This window comes from Oncorhynchus clarkii, chromosome 33 (genome assembly GCF_045791955.1).
Source record: "Oncorhynchus clarkii lewisi isolate Uvic-CL-2024 chromosome 33, UVic_Ocla_1.0, whole genome shotgun sequence".
In the NCBI taxonomy this organism is placed as follows: Eukaryota; Metazoa; Chordata; class Actinopteri; order Salmoniformes; family Salmonidae; genus Oncorhynchus; species Oncorhynchus clarkii.
In genome coordinates, this window is record NC_092179.1 from 21,317,880 (window position 1) to 21,345,524 (window position 27,645).

At 41.8% G+C, this 27,645-nt stretch overlaps 1 protein-coding gene across 2 annotated transcripts; it reads right to left on the minus strand.

Moving 5' to 3' along the window:
• Positions 1-1,656: 1,656 nt before the first annotated feature.
• Positions 1,657-13,246, minus strand: LOC139392523 (sodium-coupled neutral amino acid symporter 2-like). 2 transcript variants are annotated; one of them, XM_071140569.1, is made up of 15 exons: positions 12,936-13,246; positions 11,598-11,723; positions 11,333-11,414; positions 11,107-11,222; positions 8,097-8,263; positions 7,628-7,703; positions 6,912-6,994; positions 6,494-6,552; positions 5,471-5,641; positions 5,238-5,317; positions 4,991-5,091; positions 4,237-4,361; positions 3,935-4,079; positions 3,713-3,810; positions 1,657-3,550 (listed from the first exon to the last, which is right to left on the minus strand). In XM_071140569.1, the coding sequence occupies exons 2-15, from the start codon at positions 11,720-11,722 to the stop codon at positions 3,446-3,448; spliced, it is 1,533 nt and encodes a 510-aa protein (XP_070996670.1). In that variant the 5' UTR covers position 11,723; positions 12,936-13,246; the 3' UTR covers positions 1,657-3,445. The 2 variants fall into 2 exon arrangements, with proteins under 2 accessions (XP_070996670.1, XP_070996669.1); XM_071140568.1 differs by lacking the exon at positions 12,936-13,246 and adding an exon at positions 11,893-12,040 and having other exon boundaries at positions 2,301-3,550.
• Positions 13,247-27,645: the final 14,399 nt, after the last annotated feature.

The window sequence follows — 27,645 nt, forward strand, 5'->3', positions numbered from 1 at the left end:
ATCAGTCTTCTCCTTGTATGAGCTGAAAGTTTAGAGGGACGGCCAGGTCTTGGTAGATTTGCAGTGGTCTGATACTCCTTCCATTTCAATATTATCGCTTGCACAGTGCTCCTTGGGATGTTTAAAGCTTGGGAAATCTTTTTGTATCCAAATCCGGCTTTAAACTTCTTCACAACAGTATCTCGGACCTGCCTGGTGTGTTCCTTGTTCTTCATGATGCTCTCTGCGCTTTTAACGGACCTCTGAGACTATCACAGTGCAGGTGCATTTATACGGAGACTTGATTACACACAGGTGGATTGTATTTATCATCATTAGTCATTTAGGTCAACATTGGATCATTCAGAGATCCTCACTGAACTTCTGGAGAGAGTTTGCTGCACTGAAAGTAAAGGGGCTGAATAATTTTGCGCGCCCAATTTTTCAGTTTTTGATTTGTTAAAAAAGTTTGAAATATCCAATAAATGTCATTCCACTTCATGATTGTGTCCCACTTGTTGTTGATTCTTCACAAAAAAATACAGTTTTATATCTTTATGTTTGAAGCCTGAAATGTGGCAAAAGGTCGCAAAGTTCAAGGGGGCCGAATACTTTCGCAAGGCACTGTATGCACATTTTCCCCCCAGTGGTGTGTTTCTACCAAACGGATTCCTTGAGGATAAAAATCAGTGCATGTTGACATAGTGCAACAAAATGTACTTTTTTTGCTTAAGTTTTCATGTACCGAATAAAAATGGAATGGTTCAATGTGTTTCCATCGCTTTTGCATCTCTACCAATAGTTTTTGCACAAAAAGTGTTGCATTAAAATAGCAAATGTGCCTAGTCTGGTCTTGGCACATGCCCTTTAGCTAAACAGCTTGCAGATACTGTGCGGGTAGGCTCAGCAAGTAGGATAGTCTACAATACATGATGAGATTATTAATGATAAGAGCGAGAACATTTTTATTTGTCAAACGGCAGTCAAGTATCGATCATCATGTCACCAGAATAAGACCCTCAATATTTATTGGAAAGGAGCATCAAACTCATACTGGTCCGTGCACTTTCACCACCCTGTGAAGTTCAACATAATTCATTTCATAGTGGGAGTAATGACACCGTGTCATTGCCTGACTCCAAGCTTATTTCAATATTTGTATTTTATTATGGATACCCATTTGCTGCTGCAGCAATATTGAGGCAATTTACATACAGTGGGGCAAAAAACGTATTTAGTCAGCCACCAATTGTGCAAGTTCTCCCACTTAAAAAGATGAGGCCTGTAATTTTCATCATAGGTACACTAACTATGACAGACAAAATGAAAAAAGAAATTCAGAAAATCACATTGTAGGATTTTTTTATGAATTTATTTGCAAATTATGGTGGAAAATAAGTATTTGGTCACCTACAAACAAGCAAGATTTCTGGCTCTCACAGACCTGTAACTTATTCACTTGTGGCATAATTTCCCACCACAATATTTAGACAATGTAATATTCTCTCCTGAAATTGTTTTGTTCATCTGCAGTTTATTAATCAAAATAGAGGGGGTTCCAGTTCTTTGTCTCAGGAGTTGCAATCACTTTCCCAACATACGGTGGGCTCCCTGCAAAAGCACACCACAATCAGCTGGTCTGCAAAATAGAACTGACACAATAAAGACCCAACAATGTGTGGGGTTATCTTTGACTTTATTTTGACAATAATTACATGATGTACATAGTGTTTCATTGAAACAAGAGTGTAACACTGGTGGGCGATGCCCTCTGCTCCTGAGGTCAAGAGATGGCTCACATACTCTCTAACCAAGACGTGCATAAAGCATGAGAGAACAGGTTATCAGGGTCACAAATAGAAGTGTGTTACACAAAGACCACTGCCACTATGCTTTGGTAGGTTCCACTTTAAACATGGTCTTTCAGAATTACAGCAAGTGGAAGAGGGAAAACTCTCTCACTATGTTCCAGAAATGAAAGTGAACAGCTCCATACTGAATCATAGGGGGGGTAAATTGATAAAGACCAAATTCACCAGCAATTTTTATAGTTTAGTGAAATGCCAATAGAAGGTTAAACAAAACATAGCATATATACAGTAGTTCAACTCATAGATATATATATATATATATGTACAATATATAAATATAGTAAAATAGATAAAATTACATTGATTTCATGTTCTTCCATAAATAATCGCAGGACAATAACAGTTTGGATGATGTGTGAGGTTAACATTGGAAGCAGTGAGCCGCTCACCTCGTGTTTGTGACGAGGTGACAAGCCAACTTTACACTATCCGTATCAATCATTTCGTAACTTTTTTTGTACCTACGGTTATGTTTAATAAGGAGAAGCTGCCAACCGTTAGAATAACACTGACATTTTGACAGACACTGAGCAGCTCACATGACATTCCTCCGCTTTCCCTCAGTTCTGCATGGAAGCCATTATGTAACGTTGATGTGACGTTTGGTTATGTGCGGTCTCAAAACCGTCATAAAACAAACTATTTTAGAAAGTTAAACAGGTACATTACAACCACGCATGTGGTCAAATTCAAGATTTTCTTCCGTAAAGAAAAAGTGTAACGTCCCCCCCCCCCTCCCCTTAGCATCCGTGGGATTTGACAGGGAGCATGCCCCATCTACAAGCAGTAGTATCATCGCTGTGCTAGATTTGAAGGTCTTCAATACATTACAATGCGTAATACATTTCTTTAAAAGAGATATTTTGCAACTTCCAGTGTGGGGTTTTGAGAAGGCAGGTTTCGTTGATTCATACTAAGCATTTTACAAGTGAAGCCGACACCACTAGCTAGGTCACACAGCCTTGGTACAAATACTGATAAGCGGTCTAGTAGTCCGTGAACATACAATTTCCTCACGAGTGTGCTGAACATTAAGTGCTTTTTAAATATATAAACACATATTACAAATACCTTTTTTGGCAATGTTTTAAAAAAATAAGAAGTTGAACACTAAATGATTCACCTCGAGTAGAGTCTGCTGTCACGTTCTTCACCTCTAAAGAGTTCTGGGATTCCAGGATGTCCGCGGTTGCGTGCGGCCCTGGTTGAGAAAAGTTGTCGCCGTGCCCAAAAAGCTGAGCTCACACGCAGTACCTGAATATGAGCTGCATTGGAACTCTACAACTACACCATCCCTGTTTGAGGCACCGTCAAATGTTTCAACTGTACCAGAATAACAAAAAAAGAGAAAGTCCAAAACGGGAAACAAAACAAAGAAAGCACAACGAAAGGAAAAAAGAAAATCACCACCTGTGTGGCTTAACTGCATACTGTACAAAGTTCAGTACATTCTCATTGGAATGGTATAGTCTCTTGCTTAGAGTTCAAAGCCGAACATTGTTGTATGTGAGGTCATAGCAGTCTTAGCGGTCAGATGTTTAGCGGCTGAGCTGCGGATGGTGTGGTGCCCCCCCCCCCCTGGTGGATGAGGTATCCTAGTGTCCATTGGCGGCTTGTGAGGCGTTGTTGATCCAGTCAAGGGTGATGAGGGTCAAGCTGCCGATCATGACAAAGAAACCACTGCACAGGAAGATGGATGCCTGGAGAGAGAGGGAGGACAAGACGGTTGGGCTTAGCACAACAAACACATCAAGGCTTTCTTCTCCACTATACGATTGATGCTCCTTGCCAGGAGTCACAGACCACAACACCCACAAACACATCAATTGCATGGAGTAAAAATTAGAGGGATGGTTTCTTACTCCGATTTTCTGCACAGACTTCATGGGCTCCTTCTTGACCAGTTTGATATAGAAGGCTGAGGGCAGGATGAAGATCAACATGGCTGCCGCAGATGCACCTGAAGAGGAAGATGACAGGCTCAGTGGGGATGTTCACCTCTTTTCTTTCTCTATTACAACTTCTGGATTATGTGCTGTTCAACTTCTAGAACTGCACCTGACCAGCTGAACACATTCACTCACCGATGAAGCCGAAGATGTCTCTGATGGAGGGGACGAAGATGACCAGACAGTTTGTGCTGGCCAGCAGAACCATGGTGATGATGGTGTGGCGGATCCAGCTGAACTCCTTGGAGGCACACAGCAGCTGGTTGACTGACGTGCGGATCTACGAAAAGACAGACAGAGACGGGGGACCAAGGTCAACATGGTGGCAATACCGAACTTGACAACGCTCACAAGTTTTGGATGGATGGATAGAAGGACAGCTGGATGGACAGACAGACAAGCTGCCAGCCAGACAGATAGATAGATGTGGGGCTTACGGGAAACAGCACCACAGGGACAGTCAGGGTGACAGCTGTCAGCACGGCCAGACGAACAATGAGTAGGATCACGTCAGCCTTGTAGACCTTGGAGTAGGTGTGCAGAAGTTCGGACTCCACATGCACTGTAAAGCCAATCCAATACGGTCATTTAATTTATGCTTGTTTCCTTCTCACTTATAAAGCCACATATTCAATTCATTTCCACACCTTTCAAATATTCAGATATCCAGACACAGGGCCCATGTGTGACCAACTGGGTATCGAACCCTGGTCAGCAATGCTCTATAATAACCCCTACGGTCAACATTGACTCATTTAGCTGTATTATTGGTGTTCGTTCAGAAAGGTCTTTGTAACCTGCCTGTTACATGTCCAGCCAAATCAAACTGAGATTGGGAGATCAATTGGAATACAGCTAAGATTATTTGAGGTTGTGCGTAACTTTCGCACCCTCATTCATTCATTTTCGTCATGTCGTCCTTGCTAACGAGGGCCATTGCGTAGCCATACTTTTAGGGAAGTCTGGAACATGGCTGGACACCTGCTGCGATGTCCTTGCCATAACAAATATATAGGATCATTGGTGTATTGGACAGATGATTATGTGTCTTGTTTTCTCATGGGGGACAGTACTTGCAAAACAACTGGTTGTATGAGCCCCGAAAAGAACTGTTTCCTTCTCAAACTAGTTTTGTATCCGACTGTTAAAAAATTGATGAATATGTTTCTAAGGGGGGCGGGGGTGGCTCACCGTTGAAGGTCAGATATCCGAAGAGAGCAGCCAGCAGGTACATGATGAACATGGCCAGGAAAGACACGTTGGCCACGCCCTGCATCTTTCTACGGGAACGACTGGGAAAGAAGAGGAGGTTTAGACAACACAGAACCACTGCTCTTTTCTCTGTCTTCCTTCACAGGTACTTCAGATATAAACTGTGTGTTTGTGTGTAATTGTGCACTTCTGTGTGTGGCAGCTGGGTAAACAGCAATAGACTCACTCTTTAAGCTCCTCGTACATGGGCAGGACGGCGGGGTGGCAGACAAAGGCGAACGTCAGGATAGGAACAGCATACACAGTCTGAAGGAGAGCGTTAGACAAGACCGTTAGACATTTGACACATGCACAGACATAAAAAAAAACGAATACAGGTACGAAAGCACTTGTATATCCATTAAGTAGTTATCTTTCTATTTATTGATTTACCACTCAACATATCTGTCCATTTCTCACCTGAGAGTTAAAGACAAAGTATTTGGGTGTGCAGACGTCCTCGTTGTAGACACCGGCGGTGGTATTGAGGAAGCCCATCGTGTTGTTCAGGACCTTGCTAACCGTCTCGTTCAGTATCACGTCCATGTTAGGGATGAAAGGGCACGGGATCTGGAACTTCTTATAGATCACCTGGAAAAGCAACCAAGCCCATTTAGACTCCCATACAAAAGGTACAGACTATTGGCTACATACATTGCTAATTGGTGATATAACTACTACAGATTCAAACTCATTACTTTTAGAAAGCAACGTACAATAGAGGGGATAGGTCATTTGAAATGCTTGGTCATGGTCCGGCTAGTGTGAGCAGGTCAGAATTGTAAACCAATGTGTCAGTTATTCAGGTGTTCTATCTTCATTTGACCAGTTTCTCACTGCATGAAAATAGTCCTGCAGCGACAGGAATTTTGAATTTCTGTATGGATTATAATTAATGGAAATATGGTTGATACATTTTAGTTAGGATAAATCAAGATTTATCTGCAAATCTACCATTCCAGTGTTTTACTTGCTATATTGTATTTACTTTGCCACCATGGCCTTTTTTTGCCTTTACCTCCCTTATCTCACCTCATTTGCTCACATCGTATATAGACTTGTTTATACTGTATTATTGACTGTATGTTTGTTTTACTCCATGTGTAACTCTGTGTTGTTGTATGTGTCGAACTGCTTTGCTTTATCTTGGCCAGGTCGCAATTGTAAATGAGAACTTGTTCTCAACTTGCCTACCTGGTTAAATAAAGGTGAAAAAAAAAAAATGAAAAAAAAAGATTGACAGTATTAAAGTGGAAATTACAAACCTTAGAAGCCGCTTTAAACCTTAAATACACTACAATTTGCATTTCCTACTGTGCAGGAACATTATCTTAGACAACAGAGTGATAAAATTAAGATATCATATCTGTAGGTGAGCTATTCACTACAATAACCTGAACTGTAAAGACCACAACAGCGGAGTAGTTTAGGATGTTGACTCACCACAATCAGGAAGAACACCATGCAAAGCAGGGAGAAACCACTTGTGTAACCAAGGTAACCTGAAGTAAGGTAACAGAGAGAGAAAAAACTATTGAGTACTTCATATACTATGGAAATGTAAGATAGTAAAGATACTAACAATTGTGTAATATCCCTGTTATAACATATATTAAAACCATATTACAATGAATTAGAATGTACTCTTCTAAGGCAATATATTAACTGTATCAGTCAAAAAGGAATCTAATGTAAACAAACTGTTCTGGCCCCTATTACACACACCCGTTGCCAAAGTGCGTCATGATCCCCTGCCCTTTCCCAACATTTTACACAAGTGCTGCATTTCACAACACACGTGTACACACACACACACCACACACACACAAAGTAAAGTGCCACACTCTGTATTGTGTCTTACCAAGGTTTCTGAGAAGTGAGAGTGGCAGGATGATGACAACTGACACCAAGATCACAAGATAGTCCCCGTTCGCATACCACTCTCTGGAACGCACAGGAGAGACAAGACCTCGTCATACACTGTACACACATATCACCACACAGTTTAATATAATAACACACAGTTACATCCACACACGCTTACACACATTCATATCCCAGCATTTATCTAGCTTTTGTGAAAAAATATGACCTATATCAAAACTTTTGTATCGTTCGTTTCCCATTTGACTGGTGTTGTAAAATACAAACATGGCAGAATGTCTGCAATGCACACAGAAATAGCAGCCTGCACTTAGGGTGGTCTAGCTACATGCTGGCAACACTACATGAATGTTTGATGGGCCAGTTGGTTGGTCTGAATGAGCTCATCCAGAGGTCTGTCTCTGTGCAGCACTGGCTCTTCTAAAAGGACCCTTTGAACGGCTGCCGACAACACACTGTCCCACCTCCCTCTCTCTGCTGAGAGGGACAAAGAGGCCTCTTCACATCTTCCCAGCACAGCACTCAAAAACAACCCACCGCCATTTTGAATGACACCAAAGTCACTGCTTCACCTCGAGGGTCGACCTCTCAAAATCAACCATGGGCCATTTTTCAAACCAAACTCTAACAGCAGACTAAAAGACTCACACACACACCAACGCACACACAGAATCTAGAGACAAAGCTGCTTACCCGTTGGTAGCTCCCACGAAGGCTTGGATAACGATCGGCAGCTCGTACTTCACAATGTAGAGGTAGCTGGACATGGCTGCAAAGGTAAAAGCAAAGTCACGGTTAGTCAAAGTCATATTGTGAATCAGTGACTTTGCATCAAAACATGCCTTATTTTGTTCCAAAACAGACATCTCTGAGACATAAATGGTTCTAGAAGCACTAACTAAGGATGAATAGGCCTGTTGGTTCGCAGAAGGGATGTTTGTTCCATTGGAAAGTCTAGTACCCTTGCAAATATTTATTGTAAACATTTACAGAACCATTTGGTTTATGGGAAATGGGCTGCTCTTCCTTTTCTATGTGTGACCACTGACATTTAGACTTTGGACTTTTTTCCACATAGTCTCATTGATCCACTAGGAGTTGACTGTCTCCCTGACTTTGATCTGTCTTTCTGAATGACCATTGAAGTGTCCTTAGTTCTCACCTCCGATGTTCTGCATGGTGATGGAGATGGATGCAGCCAGTTTCCCGGGCATGCCGAAGGCCTTGTAACCCAGCTGTTCATAGACCAGCGACCCTCCTTCATTGGCTGTCTTTAGAAGCAAGTGCACAGAGTACAGGGAGAAGATGGACACAGCCACCAGGAGAATTCTGTGGAGAGAAGAGGAACATTGTATCACGAGTAAGGTACGGAACCAGGCCAAAGGACTGCTATTGCCTGCAAGACTGGTAAGGGCTATTATCGACTGGAATTAACCACACGGACACCCTGTAACCCGGTTGACTACTGATAGGTGCATATTGGATAAGTGCAAGCTTGGTTTCCGTTCGGTGCATTTCACCAGTCCCAATTGATCTCCCGATGGTTCCATCTGAACGTGGAGACAAAAAACGCAAGGCTAAAATTCACATGGAAAATGTGTTCTGACCATCGCAAGGACACATCTCATGTTGACCATGTTGAGGCTGGGGAAGTGACATACAAGCGACTTCTCTACTGTACTGTAGCACCCAAACACAGGGATCAATAGGTTCTGTCTGTGAGCTGATCTGCAAAGACCTTGTCATGGGGACAGTTTTGATGCAACACAGCTATGCACAATCCAGATACAGGGATGTGATTTGGACAATGGGCTCCAGGTCAGGATATTCTATCTAGCAGCCAAGCCGTGCAGAGCTAACACTGTCACTGAGAAAAATATAAGCTATGGTCACATTATGAAGGCCTTGTGAAAATCATTTCACTCACACACACAATTTCAGAACCACAACACAGTGGTATAGAGATGATTACTTAACTCAGCTACTTGTCACCGTTTACACTTCTGCCCATAATAGTTTAGTCTACATTTTATCATATCATATGCACTTCACTGACTCACCAAATATACCTTAGATGACCCCAAGGTAATTGTTTTCACTCTGTAAATACTGAATCTACCCAGCGGTGAAGTGTTTGCAAGTCCCATGGTGTGGAAACCTTTTGCAAACAAAGATTTTTTTAAACGGAGGCCTTTGTGAAAATACACAAATGATTTTATACACTGAAGATGGTATGTTGGCGGAAATGCAGAAGCCAAAGGAATAAAGGGTTTTGCATTGAGTGCCCAGGTTTTTTTCAGGTATATATATTTTACAGAATTTCTCCTATTTCACAATGCTACACAAATAATCAGAGGTATTATATTCATAATTCATATTCATAAGCTGTTGGAGAAAGTGGCCCTTCAGACTGGCTACCCACTGGGCACAGACGTCATTTCAACGTCTAGTTTTGATTTAAATTTGGTTGATTTGTCAACTAACGTGAATTCAACGTGAAATCAACAAAGAATGTAATGTCATTGGATTTTGGTTAAACGTTGGTTGAAATGACTTGTAATGAGTGTAATGGAGAGAAGAAGAGTCTACTGGAATGGCGGGGGAGGGGGGGGGCTCCATTCATGATCTCATGTGAGGCCCGTTTACAGTACCTTACACTTTATATAACTCTTGCCCCAATGCAGAAAGATTAGCGCTGCCGGCTTCGAGTGACTGGCCCAAATGAAAGGCCCCCCGATGCTAGTGCGCCACACACCCAACCCCAGCGCTCAGAATCGTACGCCCGCTGTTTGTAAACACTGACCTGCGTGGCTACTAGCTACCGTGCCCTGCGGTAGCATAAGCTTTGATCTCTGTAGGCTGTCTCACCAGCTTACTCTAACTCCCTTCAGGGTTATCCAATGCCCTGTCTTAAACAAGGACACATCTCCAGTAGACTGTGGATAAATGCTGTGCTCAGGTTGTATGTACAGTATCTATGCCTCACATTGGTAGATATTGAGATGTGTGACCTTATTGTGCTGTAGCTGGTGGTATATCACACTGCTAAGTTTAGAATGTGCTGTATTGCTTCTGATATGACTGAGTGCATTCAGACTCAGAGAGTTCCACAAACTATCTTCTACACTAGCAACATACAGTGAGTGATATTCTATATTGCATTCTATTCAATGTGATGTTGACTTACATTTGAGTTATTTAGTGGATGCTGTTATCCAAAGCGACTTACAGGAGCAATTTGGGTTAAGGGCCTTGCTCAAGAGCACATCGACAGATTTGTCACCCAAGGGATTCAAACAAGAACACTTTGGGTTATTGGCACAACCCGATTAACCGCTAGGCTACCTGCCGCTCCTAATTCCTACTACCTACTTCCCAGATTCATAAAGCTGAGCTCCATTTCAATTGTGGATGTGTATGTTCATTCCAATTATTTATATATACACTAGTTGACTGACAGGGGGTGCTGTTTTGATGCTACTGCGCCTTCATCTTGGCACCCTCCCACCATTGTAAAAAACCATTTTGGAAGCTATCAAATAAAATACATGTATTAATGTGTACATTTGTTTTTGCCACATTTATTGAGTTAACAGACACCTAAATGCATAATTGAAAGTATATTATTTGAGTTAAACATAAAAAAGCACAAAAAATATATATACAACGTTTTTCCTTAAAGTAGAATGGTACTAATGTTACTGTCCCCTCTACAACAACAAAATACTTAAATACATGTAATTTTGTCCTTGAAAAATTGTATTGAAATACTGTAGAATTCCATTCATTCCTATGGAGGACTACTCTTTCTGGGGACTGCCAATATGGCCGACCGGTGGCTTCAAAGCCTCTCATTGGCCAATACATAGCATCAGCAATCCTGGGATATATCATTGGTGTTAACCTCTTTAAAACAGACACCACTATCTCTTCGTCACACCTTGCAAGCTGCAGACATTGCCATTGGATGACACAGTGTGAACGTTGATTGACCCTGCAGTACAGTTTACAGTTTTTATTTAGAAAGCCCTTTTTACATCAGCAGATGTCACTAAGTGCTTATACAGCAACCCAGCCTAAAACCCCTAACAACAAGCAATGCAGATGTGCAATTGATTTCATTGAAACCCAAGTCTGACACTGGCATACAGGAACACAAGAACAGTACTCACATAAAGAGTGCAATGCCAGTGTTGGCCATGGCATAGGAGAGACCAAGGATGCCACTGCCCATAATAGCATTGCCCAGGTTGAAGACTGACATCCCGAAAGAGGCGGTGCCTGGATGCTGTTGAGAATAAAGTCAAATTTACTCAGTAAGAAAAAAAACTCAAATAAAAACATAGTAAACCATAAGCCTCAAATTGGTAGCCTAAGTGTTATTAGTCCAGCACTTACATAATCTGTTTCATACTTCTTCTTGTCCAGGTGGTAGTCTGGAAGGAAGTTTTGACTCTCCGCATCCATATCGGGATATTGACTGGAAATCAAACACGCATAAATCATTTATTTAATGGATTAATCCCATTCCAATTCAGCCGTTAAAACAAACATAATACAAGTTCCACAAAAATATGCAAGTTGATGACATTTCTGCGGTTAGAAACACAGGCATAAGTCTACTGCAGAGCATCTTCAGACCCAGCAGGCTGCAGTGCCTCACCTGTCAATAGGAACCTTCTTGGTTGGACAGGAACTGTATTCATGACTATTGGAACTGACACTGCTATCCTCATCAGGGGAAATGCTGAAGCGGCTCATCTCTGTCTTTGCAGTGGCCTGTTTCATGCTGTAAAATAAACAAACGGAAAACCTTGAAGCAATTTGTGTTAATTTGTGAACTTCTTGCCTGCACCATTCCCACTCTCTTTTTTTATTGTACCGTGAGTTCTACCAGGGACGTCGAATAATCAATATTGGAAAGGGAGAGACTAGGCTACTCAATGCGCTGCAGCTACCTCATAAATTTGAAGTCATGTGACCAGACGAAGGGGGGTTGACTCATCCCAGGAGCCAGTGGAAAAATACCAGCCGCCCGGCATCCGCGTCTATCCACATCAGCGCAGCGTCACATACCCAATATGAATGACAAAAGCATTGCGCAAGTCTTTTCATCCCCAATTTCAACGTGTTAAATAAGAAGAATTGCCATTTTAATCAGCCAATATATGTAACTAACAAATCCCGTTTATTCAAACAGAATGTGAGATCATGTTATTAGTTTAGGGTTTTGATAGAGCACAGCCTAATCTAAAACATTTTAGACATGGGACTGTTCAATAATTCGATTTTGGGCTCCATTTAATAAGATTTCTTCCATGACTGACTGATGGAAACAAAGGCACGTGCTTGTCTATTATGGACTGGCACCATTTTGCGCAGAGCTGTAAGTCCTATATCTGTCTTAGATATCCTCAACTGTAGCTTACAGTCATTCATTTGGGTTGCATAATTTATTGGACGTTGATGTCTCTTATTTACAAGTATCCCAAATAAGTGAAAAGACTCAACCATCAAATCCATTACATTCCTTCCTTGGTTACCGCCCCGACATTCCTCTAGAAAGAATGTGGCCCACTAGCCTACAGCATCAGTGATATTTATTTATATACTTGCGAGTCTGGCCCATTGCGCTGTGTAGCCTAGGCCTATAGCATAGCATCATAAATATTATAAAGAATATAGAAATAAAAAGCTATAACCTAATACATTTGATCTTTGCGCCTAACTGATCTTGACTAATTGACTAGGGAAATAACATGCAAGAGATTATATACATCGGCCCGCTATTTCACTACACAATATTTGGGCTAATTATTTCACCCATTTTCCAATAGAATAGACTTAATTACTTACAATACAGAATACATCAATTTATTAGGCCTATAGAATTGTAAATTACAATTTATAAATAGAGAATTACAAGATAATTAGCCTACACCGGGTAACCCAGCATATTTCCTGGTAGACAGTAAAAGATGCGGCGCAGACAGAATCTTACCTTTGATAAAACGAATAAAATCCCTATGAAAAAGTGGCGATCCTTAGCAATTTTAATTTAAACAATTCCTTCACCGTTGAATGTCTCCAATATTCTACTAAAAACTATTTATCCTTGAGGTTTTAAATTCCCAATTATCAGCAACAATAAATGTACTTCAGATACAATGAAATTGTCCCAATTAAATAGGAAAATAACTTAAAATGTGGATACACTTGTATAATAATTGCTTAAAAGCTCAATTTTAAGATGTTATATTAAATCAAATTGCCAATGATGTGATGCGCAACTTGAATTTACGTTGTCTAAACGAGGAGGGGTTTGTCTGCACCTTTATATCTATCCAGCATTGCATCAGCTCGAGGAGGAAGGGGAGTGGCTTTTTGCCTTGGCGACAGGCATAGACTTTACACACACCAGAATGAATGACGCGGTTTGTGTACAAACACACGGTACAGGAAAGGGGGTGGTTCAGTCCGCCCTTCACAATGTGCAATCGGTTATCTTGATTTCTGCTCATTGAAAAAGTTTAAGTCAAATTCTGATCATGTATTTGGATCACTGTGTCCTCATTAGTTTTGTTCTGTGTGTTGCACTGAGCCTAGCCAATAGTCTATACTTTAAACAATAGCCCATAGTAGTCTAGGCCAACATTCCTTTGGTTTAACCCACCCAGATAATTAGGCCATGACTCCTTTTCTGGACCGTTTTTTATTTGGTTGCCGGACATGAAATTGACAAGACGATGAACTGATGAGAAAGCACAAGATTGGGTGTCAGTAGAATTTTAAATGCGACTAAAGCTTCAAAGAAGACCTCCCAGTATCAAGAAGATTAACGTACGCAAACGAATCATGTGACGATGGTTCAGTGAGCGCGCCAGGAATCCTTGTCATCCCAATCCTTTGTCATGAAGTGACTCCCTTGCATCGGCTTTAGGTTCACACTCTGCTCCTTTGCGAGTGTAAGCAACGCATTGGTTCTCTCACCCATGCTGTTAAAGTTATGTTTACACACTCTTTCTAAACAAACTAAGCTGCCCCTTACTTCACACACAGGCTCTGTCTCTGTTATTGTTATCTGTGTCACACACACACGCACACACACACACACACACACACACACACACACACACACACACACACACACGCACGCACACACACACCATACATGTTAGGCTATTACACATGTATTAGGCTATCACTTTATTATTGTCCGTAGCAGGGTCAATGTTTCTCAGTATGCCACACATTTTTTGATGGATTCAGCTGGGGTGTCTGACATTAAGGTGAAATCACACAGTTTCATAACAGAGAGGGGTTCATAACCCCTTTTTCATTCATTATATTAGCAGCAGTCAGGTCTTTACTTATGCTTCATGAACTTGTGACTCAAGTACATATGAACCCATGGCACTGTTAGAAAATAGGGATTTCTGAGAACAAGTTTGCAGATGAACAAAGTTAATGTTGTTTGGTGGACCAGTTGGACCTCAGTGGTTAGGGTTAGTTGCTGATTCAGGAGATATTACTGTAAAGAGCCCACTAGTCCTACCTACAATGTCCACTATTAGTGCCAGGTCAATTTCTATGTGATAGCAGAACAGTATACAATGCAAAACATACTAACCCTGTGTGGGTATGAACAACCTCCCAGCCTATAGACCAAAACGTAGCAACACAGATGTACACACCACACACACACACACACACACACACACACACACACACACACACACACACACACACACACACACACACACACACACACACACACACACACACACACACACACACACACACACACACACACATTATTCCCCTCTCAGTCACACATGAGTTAGTTTGTGTATAGGTCTGTGGGAGCCATTGTTTGGGGCTTTAGAGTGACCCTGCCAAACTAAGACGGATCAGGAAAGTGGAGCAGGGCCTGGATTTGGGCCGATTCCCCAGCCTCGCCATGGCCCCATGCTACATTAAAACATCATTTAAGCTGATGCGTCCAGATACAGGCCGTGGGGCAGGCACCTCAGGAGTGGGAATTATCTTAAATTAACATAACTTTTGACTGATACACAAGAGTGTGAAGTCTAAATGTTGTCAATGTCTGTCTATGGATTTGGATGGAATGCACCCAATTATATATTTCTATAGGACACTGTAGTTTAAATTATCATTTGGTTTGTCACCTCTGTACCCTGTTACTGTCCCAAATACCTGTATGAGTAGCTTAAAGCATTACTACCTCCTTAAAATTCTGCTGAGCATTCTAGCATTCTAGCATTCTAGTGTGTTACTAAACCGAAAGCCTACTGTCAGCTGATTGGCTGCAAGAGGAATAGAGATATTTTATTTATCAACCATTTCCTGTTCACTTTCTCGGAAAGGAAGCGACCAACTTGAAAGTAAAGGACCAAAAAGGCATAGCAAAGGAGATCTACTTGAAGATTGTGCCTCTTTGTCTCTGCAAGGCTAATATCACCGCAATAATTACATCCGGTTTTCATATATATACAGTTGAAGTCGGAAGTTTAAATACACTTAAACCACTCCACAAATTTCTTGTTAACAAACTATAGCTTTGGCAAGTCGGTTAGGACATCTACTTTGTGCATGACACAAGTCATTTTTCCAACAACGGTTTACAGATAGATTATTTCATTTATAATTCACTGTATCACAGTTCCAGTGGGTCAGAAGTTTACATAAACTAAGTTGAATGTGCCTTTAAACAGCTTGGAAAATTCCAGAAAATGATGTCATGGCTTTAGAAGCTTCTGATAGGCCAATTGACATGAGTCAATTGGAGGTGTGCCTGGGGGTGTATTTCAAAGCCTACCTTCAAACCCAGTGACTCTTTGCTTGACATCATGGGAAAATCAAAAGAAACCAGCCAAGACCTAAAAAAATTAATTGTAGACCTCCACAAGTCTGGTTCATCCTTGGGAGCAATTTCCAAACACCTGAAGGTACCACGTTCATCTGTACAAACAATAGTACGCAAGTATAAACACCATGGGACCACGCAGCTGTCATACCGCTCAGGAAGGAGACGTGTTCTGAATGTACTTGAATGTACATTCAGAACACAAATGAATGTACTTTGGTGCGAAAAGTGCAAATAAATCCCAGAACAACAGCAAAGGACCTAGTGAAGATGCCCTAAAACTGCTCTAATAAAGCCAGACTACGGTTTGCAACTGCACATGGGGACAAAGATCGTACCTTTTGGAGAAATGTCCTCTGGTCTGATGAAACAAAAATAGAACTGTTTGGCCATAATGACCATTCTTATGTTTCGAGGAAAAAGGTGGGTGGCTTGCAAGCCGAAGAACACCGTCCCAACCGTGAAGCATGGGGGTGGCAGCATCATGTTGTGGGGGTGCATTGCTACAGGAGGGACTGGTGCACTTCACAAAATAGATCTTATCATGAGGGAGGAAAATTATGTGGATATATTGAAGCAACATATCAAGACATCAGTCAGGAAGTTAAAGCTTGGTCGCAAATGGCTATTGCAAATGCAAAATGACCCCAAGTATACTTCCAAAGTTGTCGCAAAATGGCTTAAGGACAACAAAGTCAAGGTATTGGAGGGGCCATCACATAGCCCTGACCTCAATCCTATAGACAATTTGTGGGCAGAACTGAAAAGGTGTGTGCAAGCAAGGAGGCCTACAAACCTGACTCAGTTACACCAGCTCTGTCAGGAGAAATGGGACAAAATTCATCAAACTTATTGTGGGAAGCTTGTGGAAGGCTACCCGAAACGCTTGACCCAAGTTAAACAATTTAAAGGCAATGATACCAAATACTAATTGAGTGTATGTAAACTTCTGACCCACTGGGAATGTGATGAAAGAAATAAAAGCTGAAATAAATAATTCTCTCTACTATTATTCTGACATTTCACATTCTTAAAATAAAGTGGTGATCCTAACTGACCTAAGACAAGGAATCTTTACTAGGATTAAATGTCAGGAATTTGAAAAACTGAGTTTAAATGTATTTGAATAAGGTGTACGTAAACTTCCAACTTCAACTGTATATACTGTATATGAGTTTATATATATATATATATACAGTATATCACAAAAGTGAGTACACCCCTCACTCTTTTCATGTGACAACACTGAAGAAATGACACTTTGCTACAATGTACAATAGTGAGTGTACAGCTTGTATAACAGTGTAAATTTGCTGTCCCCTCAAAATAACTCAACACACAGCCATTAAAGTCTAAACTGCTGGCAACAAAAGTGAGTACACCCCTAAGTGAAAATGTCCAAATTGGGCCCAAAGTGTCAATATTTTGTGTGGCCACCATCATTTTCCAGCATTGCCTTAACCCTCTTGGGCATGGAGTTCACCAGAGCTTCACAGGTTGCCACTGGAGTCCTCCATGACGACATCATGGAGCTGGTGGATGTTAGAGACCTTGCACTCCTCCACCTTCCGTTTGAGGATGCCCCACAGATGCTTAATAGGGTTTAGGTCTGGAGACATGCTTGGCCAGTCTATCACCTTTACCCTCAGCTTCTTTAGCAAGGCAGTGGTCATCTTGGAGGTGTGTTTGGGGTCATTATCATGTTGGAATACTGCCCTGCAGCCCAGTCTCTGAAGGGAGGGGATCATGCTCTGCTTCAGTATGTCACAGTACATGTTGGCATTCTTGGTTCCCTCAATGAACTGTAGCTCCCCAGTGCCGGCAGCATTCATGCAGCCCCAGACCATGACACTCCCACCACCATGCTTGACTGTAGGCAAGACACACTTGTCTTTGTACTCCTCACCTGGTTGCCGCCACACACGCTTGACACCATCTAAACCAAATAAGTTTATCTTGGTCTCATCAGACCACAGGACATGGTTCCAGTAATCCATGTCCTTAGTCTGCTTGTCTTGAGCAAACTATTTGCGGGCTTTCTTGTGCATCATCTTTAGAAGAGGCTTTCTTCTGGGACGACAGCCATGCAGACCAATTTGATGCAGTGTACGGCGTATGGTCTGAGCACAGACAGGCTGACCCCCCCACCCCTTCAACCTCTGCAGCAATGCTGGCAGCACTCATACATCTATTTCCCAAAGACAACCTCTGGATATGACGCTGAGAACGTGCACTCAACTTCTTTGGTCGACCATGGCGAGGCCTGTTCTGAGTGGAACCTGTCCAGTTAAACCGCTGTATGGTCTTGGCCACCGTGCTGCAGCTCAGTTTCAGGGTCTTGGCAATCTTCTTATAGCCCAGGCCATCTTTTATGTAGAGCAACAATTCAACAAAAAAAGAAACGTCCCTTTTTCAGGACCCTGTCTTTCAAAGATAATTTGTAAAAATCCAAATAACTTCACAGATCTTCATTGAAAATGGTTTAAACACTGTTTCTCATGCTTGATCAATGAACCGTAAACAATTAATGAGCATGCACCTGTGGAACAGGACACTAAGAGCTTACAAACGGTATGCAATTAAGCTCACAGTTATGAAAACTTAGGACACTAAAGAGGCCTTTCTACTGACTCTGAAAACACCAAAAGAAAGATGCCCAGGGTCCCTGCTCATCTGCGTGAACGTGCAAGGAGGCATGAGGACTGCAGATGTGGCCAGTGCAATAAATTGCAATGTCTGTACTGTGAGACGCCTAAAACAGCGCTACAGGGAGAGAGGACGGACAGCTGGTCGTCCTCGCAGTGGCAGAGTGTCTTTGAATAGTGATTTCTTTGCAGCAATTCAACCATGAAGGCTTGATTCAAACAGTCTCCTCTGAACAGTTGATGTTGAGATGTGTCTGTTACTTGAACTCTGTGAAGAATTTATTTGGGCAGCAATTTCTGAGGCTGGTGAACTTTTACTCTGCAGCAGAGGTAACTCTGGGTCTTCCTTTTCTGTGGCGGTCCTCATGAGAGCCAGTTTCATCATAGCACTTGATGGTTTTTGCGACTGCACTGAAGAATAGGGCTATCTTCTGTATACCACCCCTACCTTGTCACAACACAACCGATTGGCTCAAATGCATTAAGAAGGAAATAAATTCCACAAATTAACTTTTAACAAGGCACACCTGTTAATTGAAATGCATTCCAGGTGACTACCTCATGAAGCTGGTTGAGAGAATGCCAAGCATGTGCAAAGCTATCATCAAAGCAAAGGGTGGCTACTTTGAAGAATCTAAAATCTAAAATATTTGGTTATATTTGGGTAAAATATTTGGTCACTTGTTTTGGTTACTACCTGATTCCATATGTGGTATTTCATTTATTATTTTTATTTATTTATTTATTTAACCAGGTAGGCAAGTTGAGAACAAGTTTTCATTTACAATTGCGACCTGGCCAAGATAAAGCAAAGCAGTTCGACACATACAACGACACAGTTACACATGGAGTAAAACAAACATACAGTCAATAATACAGTATAAACAAGTCTATATACGATGTGAGCAAATGATGTGAGATAAGGGAGGTAAAGGCAAAAAAAGGCCATGGTGGCAAAGTAAATACAATATAGCAAGTTAAACACTGGAATGGTAGATTTGCAATGGAAGAATGTGCAAAGTAGAAATAAAAATAATGGGTTGCAAAGGAGCAAAATAAATACATTAATTAAATACAGTAGGGAAAGAGGTAGTTGTTTGGGCTAAATTATAGGTGGGCTATGTACAGGTGCAGTAATCTGTGAGCTGCTCTGACAGTTGGTGCTTAAAGCTAGTGAGGGAGATAAGTGTTTCCAGTTTCAGAGATTTTTGTCGTTCAGTCCAGTCATTGGCAGCAGAGAACTGGAAGGAGAGGCGGCCAAAGAAAGAATTGGTTTTGGGGGTGACTAGAGAGATATACCTGCTGGAGCGTGTGCTACAGGTGGGAGATGCTATGGTGACCAGCGAGCTGAGATAAGGGGGGACTTTACCTAACAGGGTCTTGTAGATGACATGGAGCCAGTGGGTTTGGCGACGAGTATGAAGCGAGGGCCAGCCAACGAGAGCGTACAGGTCGCAATGGTGGGTAGTATATGGGGCTTTGGTGACAAAACGGATTGCACTGTGATAGACTGCATCCAATTTGTTGAGTAGGGTATTGGAGGCTATTTTGTAAATTACATCGCCAAAGTCGAGGATTGGTAGGATGGTCAGTTTTACAAGGGTATGTTTGGCAGCATGAGTGAAGGATGCTTTGTTGCGAAATAGGAAGCCAATTCTAGATTTAACTTTGGATTGGAGATGTTTGATATGGGTATTGGTATTTGTAGTTGTCCACGTATTCTAAGTCAGAGCCGTCCAGAGTAGTGATGTTGGACAGGCGGGCAGGTGCAGGTAGCGATCGGTTGAAGAGCATGCATTTAGTTTTACTTGTATTTAAGAGCAATTGGAGGCCACGGAAGGAGAGTTGTATGGCATTGAAGCTTGCCTGGAGGGTTGTTAACACAGTGTCCAAAGAAGGGCCAGAAGTGTACAGAATGGTGTCGTCTGCGTAGAGGTGGATCAGAGACTCACCAGCAGCAAGAGCGACCTCATTGATGTATACAGAGAAGAGAGTCGGTCCAAGAATTGAACCCTGTGGCACCCCCATAGAGACTGCCAGAGGTCCGGACAGCAGACCCTCTGATTTGACACACTGAACTCTATCAGAGAAGTTGTTGGTGAACCAGACGAGGCAATCATTTGAGAAACCAAGGCTGTCGAGTCTGCCGATGAGGATGTGGTGATTGACAGAGTCGAAAGCCTTGGCCAGATCAATGAATACGGCTGCACAGTAATGTTTCTTATCGATGGCGGTTAAGATATCGTTTAGGACCTTGAGCGTGGCTGAGGTGCACCCATGACCAGCTCTGAAACCAGATTGCATAGCAGAGAAGGTATGGTGAGATTCAAAATGGTCGGTAATCTGTTTGTTGACTTGGCTTTCGAAGACCTTAGAAAGGCATGGTAGGATAGATATAGGTCTGTAGCAGTTTGGGTCAAGAGTGTCCCCCCCTTTGAAGAGGGGGAGGACCGCAGCTGCTTTCCAATCTTTGGGAATCTCAGACGACACGAAAGAGAGGTTGAACAGGCTAGTAATAGGGGTGGCAACAATTTCGGCAGATCATTTTTAGAAAGAAAGGGTCCAGATTGTCTAGCCCATAGTTTTGATGTCTTCACTATTATCCTATAATGTATAAAATAGTAAAAATAAATTAAAGCCTTGAATTAATAGGTGTGTCAAAACGTTTGACTGGTACTGTATATATATATATTTTAATAATATGGATTTATATTAATTATTACACATTAATATCGTATAAATAAAACCGCAACTGTTAAAAGTATCTGCACAAAGTGCAAATATAGTATATTACTGTAAGAGATGCTTTTGGTTTCATTTCACTCAGGAACATATCCGTGTCTGCTTGCAAGCTGAAAATATTTGTCTGTGCATGTTTAGTCTACCTGCCCCTCACCCAGGCTACTGTACTGATGTTACAAGCTTGATTCAGAAGATAGGCAAAGGGATTTTTTATTAGCAAGAGAAGAATGGTTTTACTTTTCAGTGCTAGTTAAGGATAATATGTGTCTAGTTATCACGTTTCACATAGGATTTATTAACTACCAAAAGGTAAGTGTATTTAATTATGCTGCTGCTCTGCACACACAAGCTTTTAGCTAGCTAGCTAGATCAAATGACATTCAACGTTCCTCCATAAAAGCAGCTCCTCCCAGGTATAATTCTGTGGACCTAATTCAGATAATGCATGTCATAACAAGATGCCCGGCGCTTCAAGCCTCCTCCCCAACCCTTTCTCACTCTCTCCCCATCGGCAAAATTTCAGTTGCATCTTGCTCCATAAATTAGGCTACACTTGTCTGTCCATCACACATGTAAATAACTAGCTTGCCTGCTCTATCCGCACTTATTTGTGAAGTAATTGAATGAACTAAATGTAAAAAACTGTTGCTTTCACAGGTTGAAAAGGAACAGACAGGAACCATATAAATAACAACTTTTTGGGGGGGATTTGAACCAGTTCAGAACTTTAATTTGCTGCTTGGAATAGTAGAACGAAACAAAAAAAATGGTGGTTCTGTTCTGAACGAAACGATTGGGAAATCATTTTGGTTCCAACCCCTGGTTCGCACAGAGCAAAATGGCATATAATTTATGTGCCACTTGTTGCAATGTTTGTTACCCTCATGGCAGCCAGTAGGGGTAGAACAGCCTTAAACCAGTCACACCCATGTCCAGGCCAAAGATAATTTCCCCATTGTCTTGGCAGAGGGCCCATTTCGTTATCATTTATCCACAAGGATACTAGATAAATAGTTATTCTCAATGCATCCGACTCATTCATGGCATCCCGCTTTCCCCTCTCTCTACACACGTACACACACTCACTGGCTTCGAAGTCCGATCGCTAACCTTGGCACATAGCTCGCTAGCACGAGAGCCCTACCCCCCCCCCCCCCCCGCCCCCTTCTCTGTTTCATAAAGACTTTTCATTTTCCCTGGGTTTAAATGAAGGATTTTCCTACTCCAAGCCTTTATCCACCTTCCCAAAACTCAGATTCTGAAAAGGTTCATCTAAGTAGGGGATATTTCAATTTGGATGCCTTTTGAAAGTAAATTAAAAACAATAAAATCTGCCTGTCAAGTAAAGGGCATTTGTTGTGTCCAGAGGCAGTTTCAGGAGATTTACTGAACATTTTCATGGGTCAACATGTTTATGGGGTAACTGAGGATGTTACCACATAGTTGGTAGAGCAACTGAGAGCAGCTGAGGTTCCTTTACACTGCACACATCAAATAAAATAACATTTTATTGGTCACATACACATGGTTAGCAGATGTTATTGCAAGTGTAGCTAAATGCTTGTGCTTCTAGTTCCGACCATGCAGTAATATCTAACAAGTAATCTAACAATTTCACAACAACTACCTTATACACACAAGTGTAAGGAATGGATAAGAATATGTATGTAAATATATGGATGAGCGATGGCCGAACGGCATAGGTAAAATGCAGTTGATGGTATACAGTACAGTATAGTATATACATATGAGATGAGTAATGTAGGGTATGTAAACATGATATGAAGTGACATTTTTTAAAGTGACTAGTGATACATTTATTACATCCAATTTTTAATTATTAAAGTGGATAGAGATTTGAGTCAGTATGTTGGCAGCAGCCACTCAATGTTAGTGATGGCTGTTTAATAGTCTGATAGAAGCTGTTTTTCAGTCTCTCAGTCCCAGCTTTGATGCACCTGTACTGACCTCACCTTCTGGATGATAACGGGGTGAACAGGCAGTGGCTCGGGTGGTTGTTGTCCTTGATTAACTTTTTGACCTTCCTGTGACATTGGGTGGTGTAGGTGTCTTGGAGGGCAGGTAGTTTGCCCCCTGTAATGCGTTGTGCAGACCTCAGCCTTGCGGTTGTGGGTGGAGCAGTTGCCGTACCAGGCGGTGATACAGCCTGGTACGTGAGTGTTTTTGTGAGTGTTGTTGGTGACAAGCCAAATTTCTACTCCTGAGGTTGAAGAGGCACTGTTGTGCCTTCTTCACCACGCTGTCTGTGTGGGTGGACCCTTTCAGTTTGTCCGTGATGTGTACGCTGAGGAACTTTCCACCTTCTCCACTACTGTCCCGTCGATGTGGATAGGGGGGTGCTCCCCTGCTGTTTCCTGAAGTCCACGATCATCTGTTCAAAGACAGTTTATCTACTTAATGCTGCAATATGTAACTTTTAGGGTGACCTGACCAAGTTCACATAGAAATGGGAATTATAGATTTGTCATTCCCATTGATAGCTGGTAAAAGAAGTGGTAAATCTGTTCTATGTGCGCTATTTCTATGCTTCTCATTTTTACGTCTTTTAATTTAGGTTTTGTACACCAGCTTCAAACAGCTGAAAATGCTATATTTTTGGTCATGGAAAGTATATTTCACAGATGGTACAATGATTCTCTACACTATACTTGCTTGTTTTGTTACATAAACTGAAATTAGGCAAACTATTTTAATTTTAGCAACCAGGAAATGGCAGAGCAATTCCTGCATGGTGCACCTTTAAATAAGCTGGCCAATGAGACTGCTATTGCCTTTGAGGACACTGGAATGTACCCTTCAGTGTGAGGTCACATTTGAGGTCACAAAACTCTGCCCTAGTCAGTTTTGGAGTCCATTTAAGGACAATGGCAACAATAGTCTCATGGTCTGGCCATTTAGACCACACAACACACAGACAATCCTGCTCTTTAAAGGCCCACTGCAGTTGAAAGTAAACTTTTCTGTAAAAATATGTCTTGACCTTATCTATGATGTTACACAATAGTTTGTAAATAATCATTTTAATGGATATGAGTTTTATTTTGTTATGAAGTTGCCTTAAAAATGTAAAGGTCATGTGTTCATATCAAATAAAGCTTACAACATGCAGTACATGCCAAGTAAGTGACTCATAAACATTTGCGATTTGAGTTTGATATATTCAAATGCATTCTCAGTGGTCCTAATGGTGGGAGACTGTTCCTTGTGTAACCGATGTGAAATGGCTAGCTAGTTAGTGATGGTGCATGCTAATAGCGTTTCAATCGGTGACGTCACTTGCTCTGAGACATTGAAGTAGTGGTTCCCCTTGCTCTGCAAGGGCCGCTGCTTTTGTGGAGCGATGGGTAACGATGCTTCGTGGGTGTCAGTTGTCTGTGTGTGCAGAGGGTCCCTGGTTTGAGCCCGGGTAGAGGCGAGGAGAGGGACGGAAGCTTTACTGTTACACTTGGAAGGCAGTATGAACCATGACTCAAGGCTGCAACTGGACACAGCAGTGAAATAAATATAATTGTTGGTGGCACCACATTAGGGACAAATTCTGTGGAAACTGATGACGTCATCCCATGAGTTATCTCAAAAGTAATTAAAGCCAGGGAAACAGATTGTAACAGATCTTTACTGAACAGTTAGTGCAAAACATCTGTAAAACATCCTAACTGAAAGATGAGACAAAATGACTTAAAAGTGAACGCTGAGTTCATATCTACTAATGTAACGTAACTTATCCATTCAAATCAAAATTGAAAATGTTCATATATAAAAACTACATTTTTATGGGATTGTATTCCTTTTCTACAACAGACATAGCATTGATTTCATTTGCAGGTGACCGAAGCAATGCTTTCCAAAACATGTACATTTCAGGGATGAGGTGATGGGCATTTAGGATGTACTACCTTGAACACCGTTTGTCAAGTTTAGAGGGGAGAAAATAGGTTAGTGAGTGCCATTCCACATTGGACACACAAAGGGCTAGTAGCCATCAGACTGAAAGGCAAACATGTCGCCAAAGAGGAAGTGAGTTTTGTTTTGGTATCACACACACACACACACACACACACACACACACACACGCCAGTTGATCCTAATCGGACATGATGTCTGTGCCGGCCAGGAGACAGTGCGTAAACATTGCCTACATCAACACCATCACAAAGAGTGGAAAACCAAAGCATGAGGGGACCCACAACACCAACACTACTGTCTGTCATGTGGGATGACGGCTAAAATGAAGGCAGAATTATTTGACGCAGTGGAAAAGTTTGATTTTATAGAATGGACCATCAACTGGTTGTCGATACCTAACAGCAATACAGTAAAGAGTTTTAAAAACAATGTGTAGTATATTTATAATGTTAAGGTCTGTACATTAGGTCATGGACATTATAGAACACATTTAGACTTTTTGACTGTTGACTTCAGGGCTAAGCATCCTATATTCAATATTCATTTCCATCCTGTTCAATTTCTATGCTAATAGCTGTCATTAGCTTCCACCCATCTTATCTCTCCCAGCATGTGACCTAAACTAGGGTGATTTGAAAAGGTATACTTATGCAAGTTAAAGTGCTTTTACAGGGGTTACTAAAGTATCAGTTATGTTTGTGGACTGACATGGTTTGCAACATGGTCTTGACCCTCACGTGGACATATATTAGGTTTTTGTCACAGTACAGGACAGTGGCGTCCATGTCCAGTCTGAAAAGTCTGACATCAATTTTCTACATGAATAATTAAATTCAGCCTCCCAGCGGCTAGATCGGCCGTAGCATCTTTTTGATATGAAGCATTACCTTGGTAATCCTCTTAGTGGTGGGAAAGTGGTTTAGAGGTGCATTCTTTATAACAGCAGCACAAATGGGGGGGATCACTGCCCCGAGGGGCCTGGGTTCAGGGTAGGCCACTCCCTCTAAGGCTCTTCAAAACTTTCCATGAAGAGTTCCTGGGATGGGATTGCCCGCCTGCATTGCAGTGAACCCGCTGACATCTCTGCACAGTGTGTGATGTGATGGATATGTGGGGGGAGGGAGAGAGGGGAGGTGGGGGCCGAGGTGATTGGGGGTGGTTTGGGTTCAATCTGGATGGGAAACTCAGGGAAATGGTGTTGCTGCGGGAATGCAGGGCTGTTTGAGCCATGGTGGCTGAGAGGATTAAGGGGATCAAGAGCGGGAAAGGTGGCCAGATACACACATACACTCACACATACACATGCGTATACATACACACTAATCAGGGCACGTCAGTCACAACATTCTCTGCAGCCCACGCTGGAACATGATGAAAGACAGAGAGACAGAGAGAGATTTACAATGAGCATTGGTGTAGTGAGGGCTATACGCCGTTTACCCACTTTTTTCCAGTGGGAATTGCATATTACTTCATAATCCCCACTGATGCATATCAAAGTAGTATAGTGAAGGTATACGCCATTTCAATTATGTAGTATAATAGCGAAATCATGCACAAAGTAGCCTACACAATCGCAAAGTATGTGAATATAGGCTATTCACATGCACGCTGCACACATTGCTAGTTTTAGCGGAATATCAGGCAGCAAGAGCACATAGCTCTCAACTGGTTGTTGACGCATGGAGCAGCTCACAGAATTGTAAGACATCAGTAGCCAGTTATGGACTTTAAACGTCACATCTTTAAAAAGTGCAATTTTGAGAGTGAAAACATGAAACAACTATAGGAAAATGTTTGGCAAAGTTAGAGTATACCCACTTCTCCAAGCACCACTATACCACTGACAATAACAGTCACCACACTCAATAACAGACAGACAGACAGACAGACAGACAGACAGACAGACAGACAGACAGACAGACAGACAGAGGCATTCAATGAGAGACAGAGAGACAGGCATACAATGAGACTCAATGAGAGACAGGCAGACAGGCTTAAGATGACACTAGAAAGACAAGCTTAAGATGACACTAGAAAGACAGGCTTAAGATGACACTAGAAAGACAGGCTTAAGATGACACTAGAAAGACAGGCTTAAGATGACACTAGAAAGACAGGCTTAAGATGACACTAGAAAGACAGGCTTAAGATGACACTAGAAAGACAGGCTTAAGATGACACTAGAAAGACAGGCTTAAGATGACACTAGAAAGACAGGCTTAAGATGACACTAGAAAGACAGGCTTAAGACGACACTAGAAAGACAAGGTTAAGACGACACTAGAAAGACAGGCTTAAGATGACACTAGAAAGACAGGCTTAAGATGGCACTATAAAGACAAGCTTAAGATAAGACTCAATTAGACCACTGATACATTGGCCTAACTCTTTGTAAGTGTTAGAGAAAGTACTCTGAGACTTACAAAGATCCAACAGCATACGCGGAGGTAATTAGACACACAAGTGGTACACTCAACAAGTGGTAGAGCATGAAAGAAACATCAACA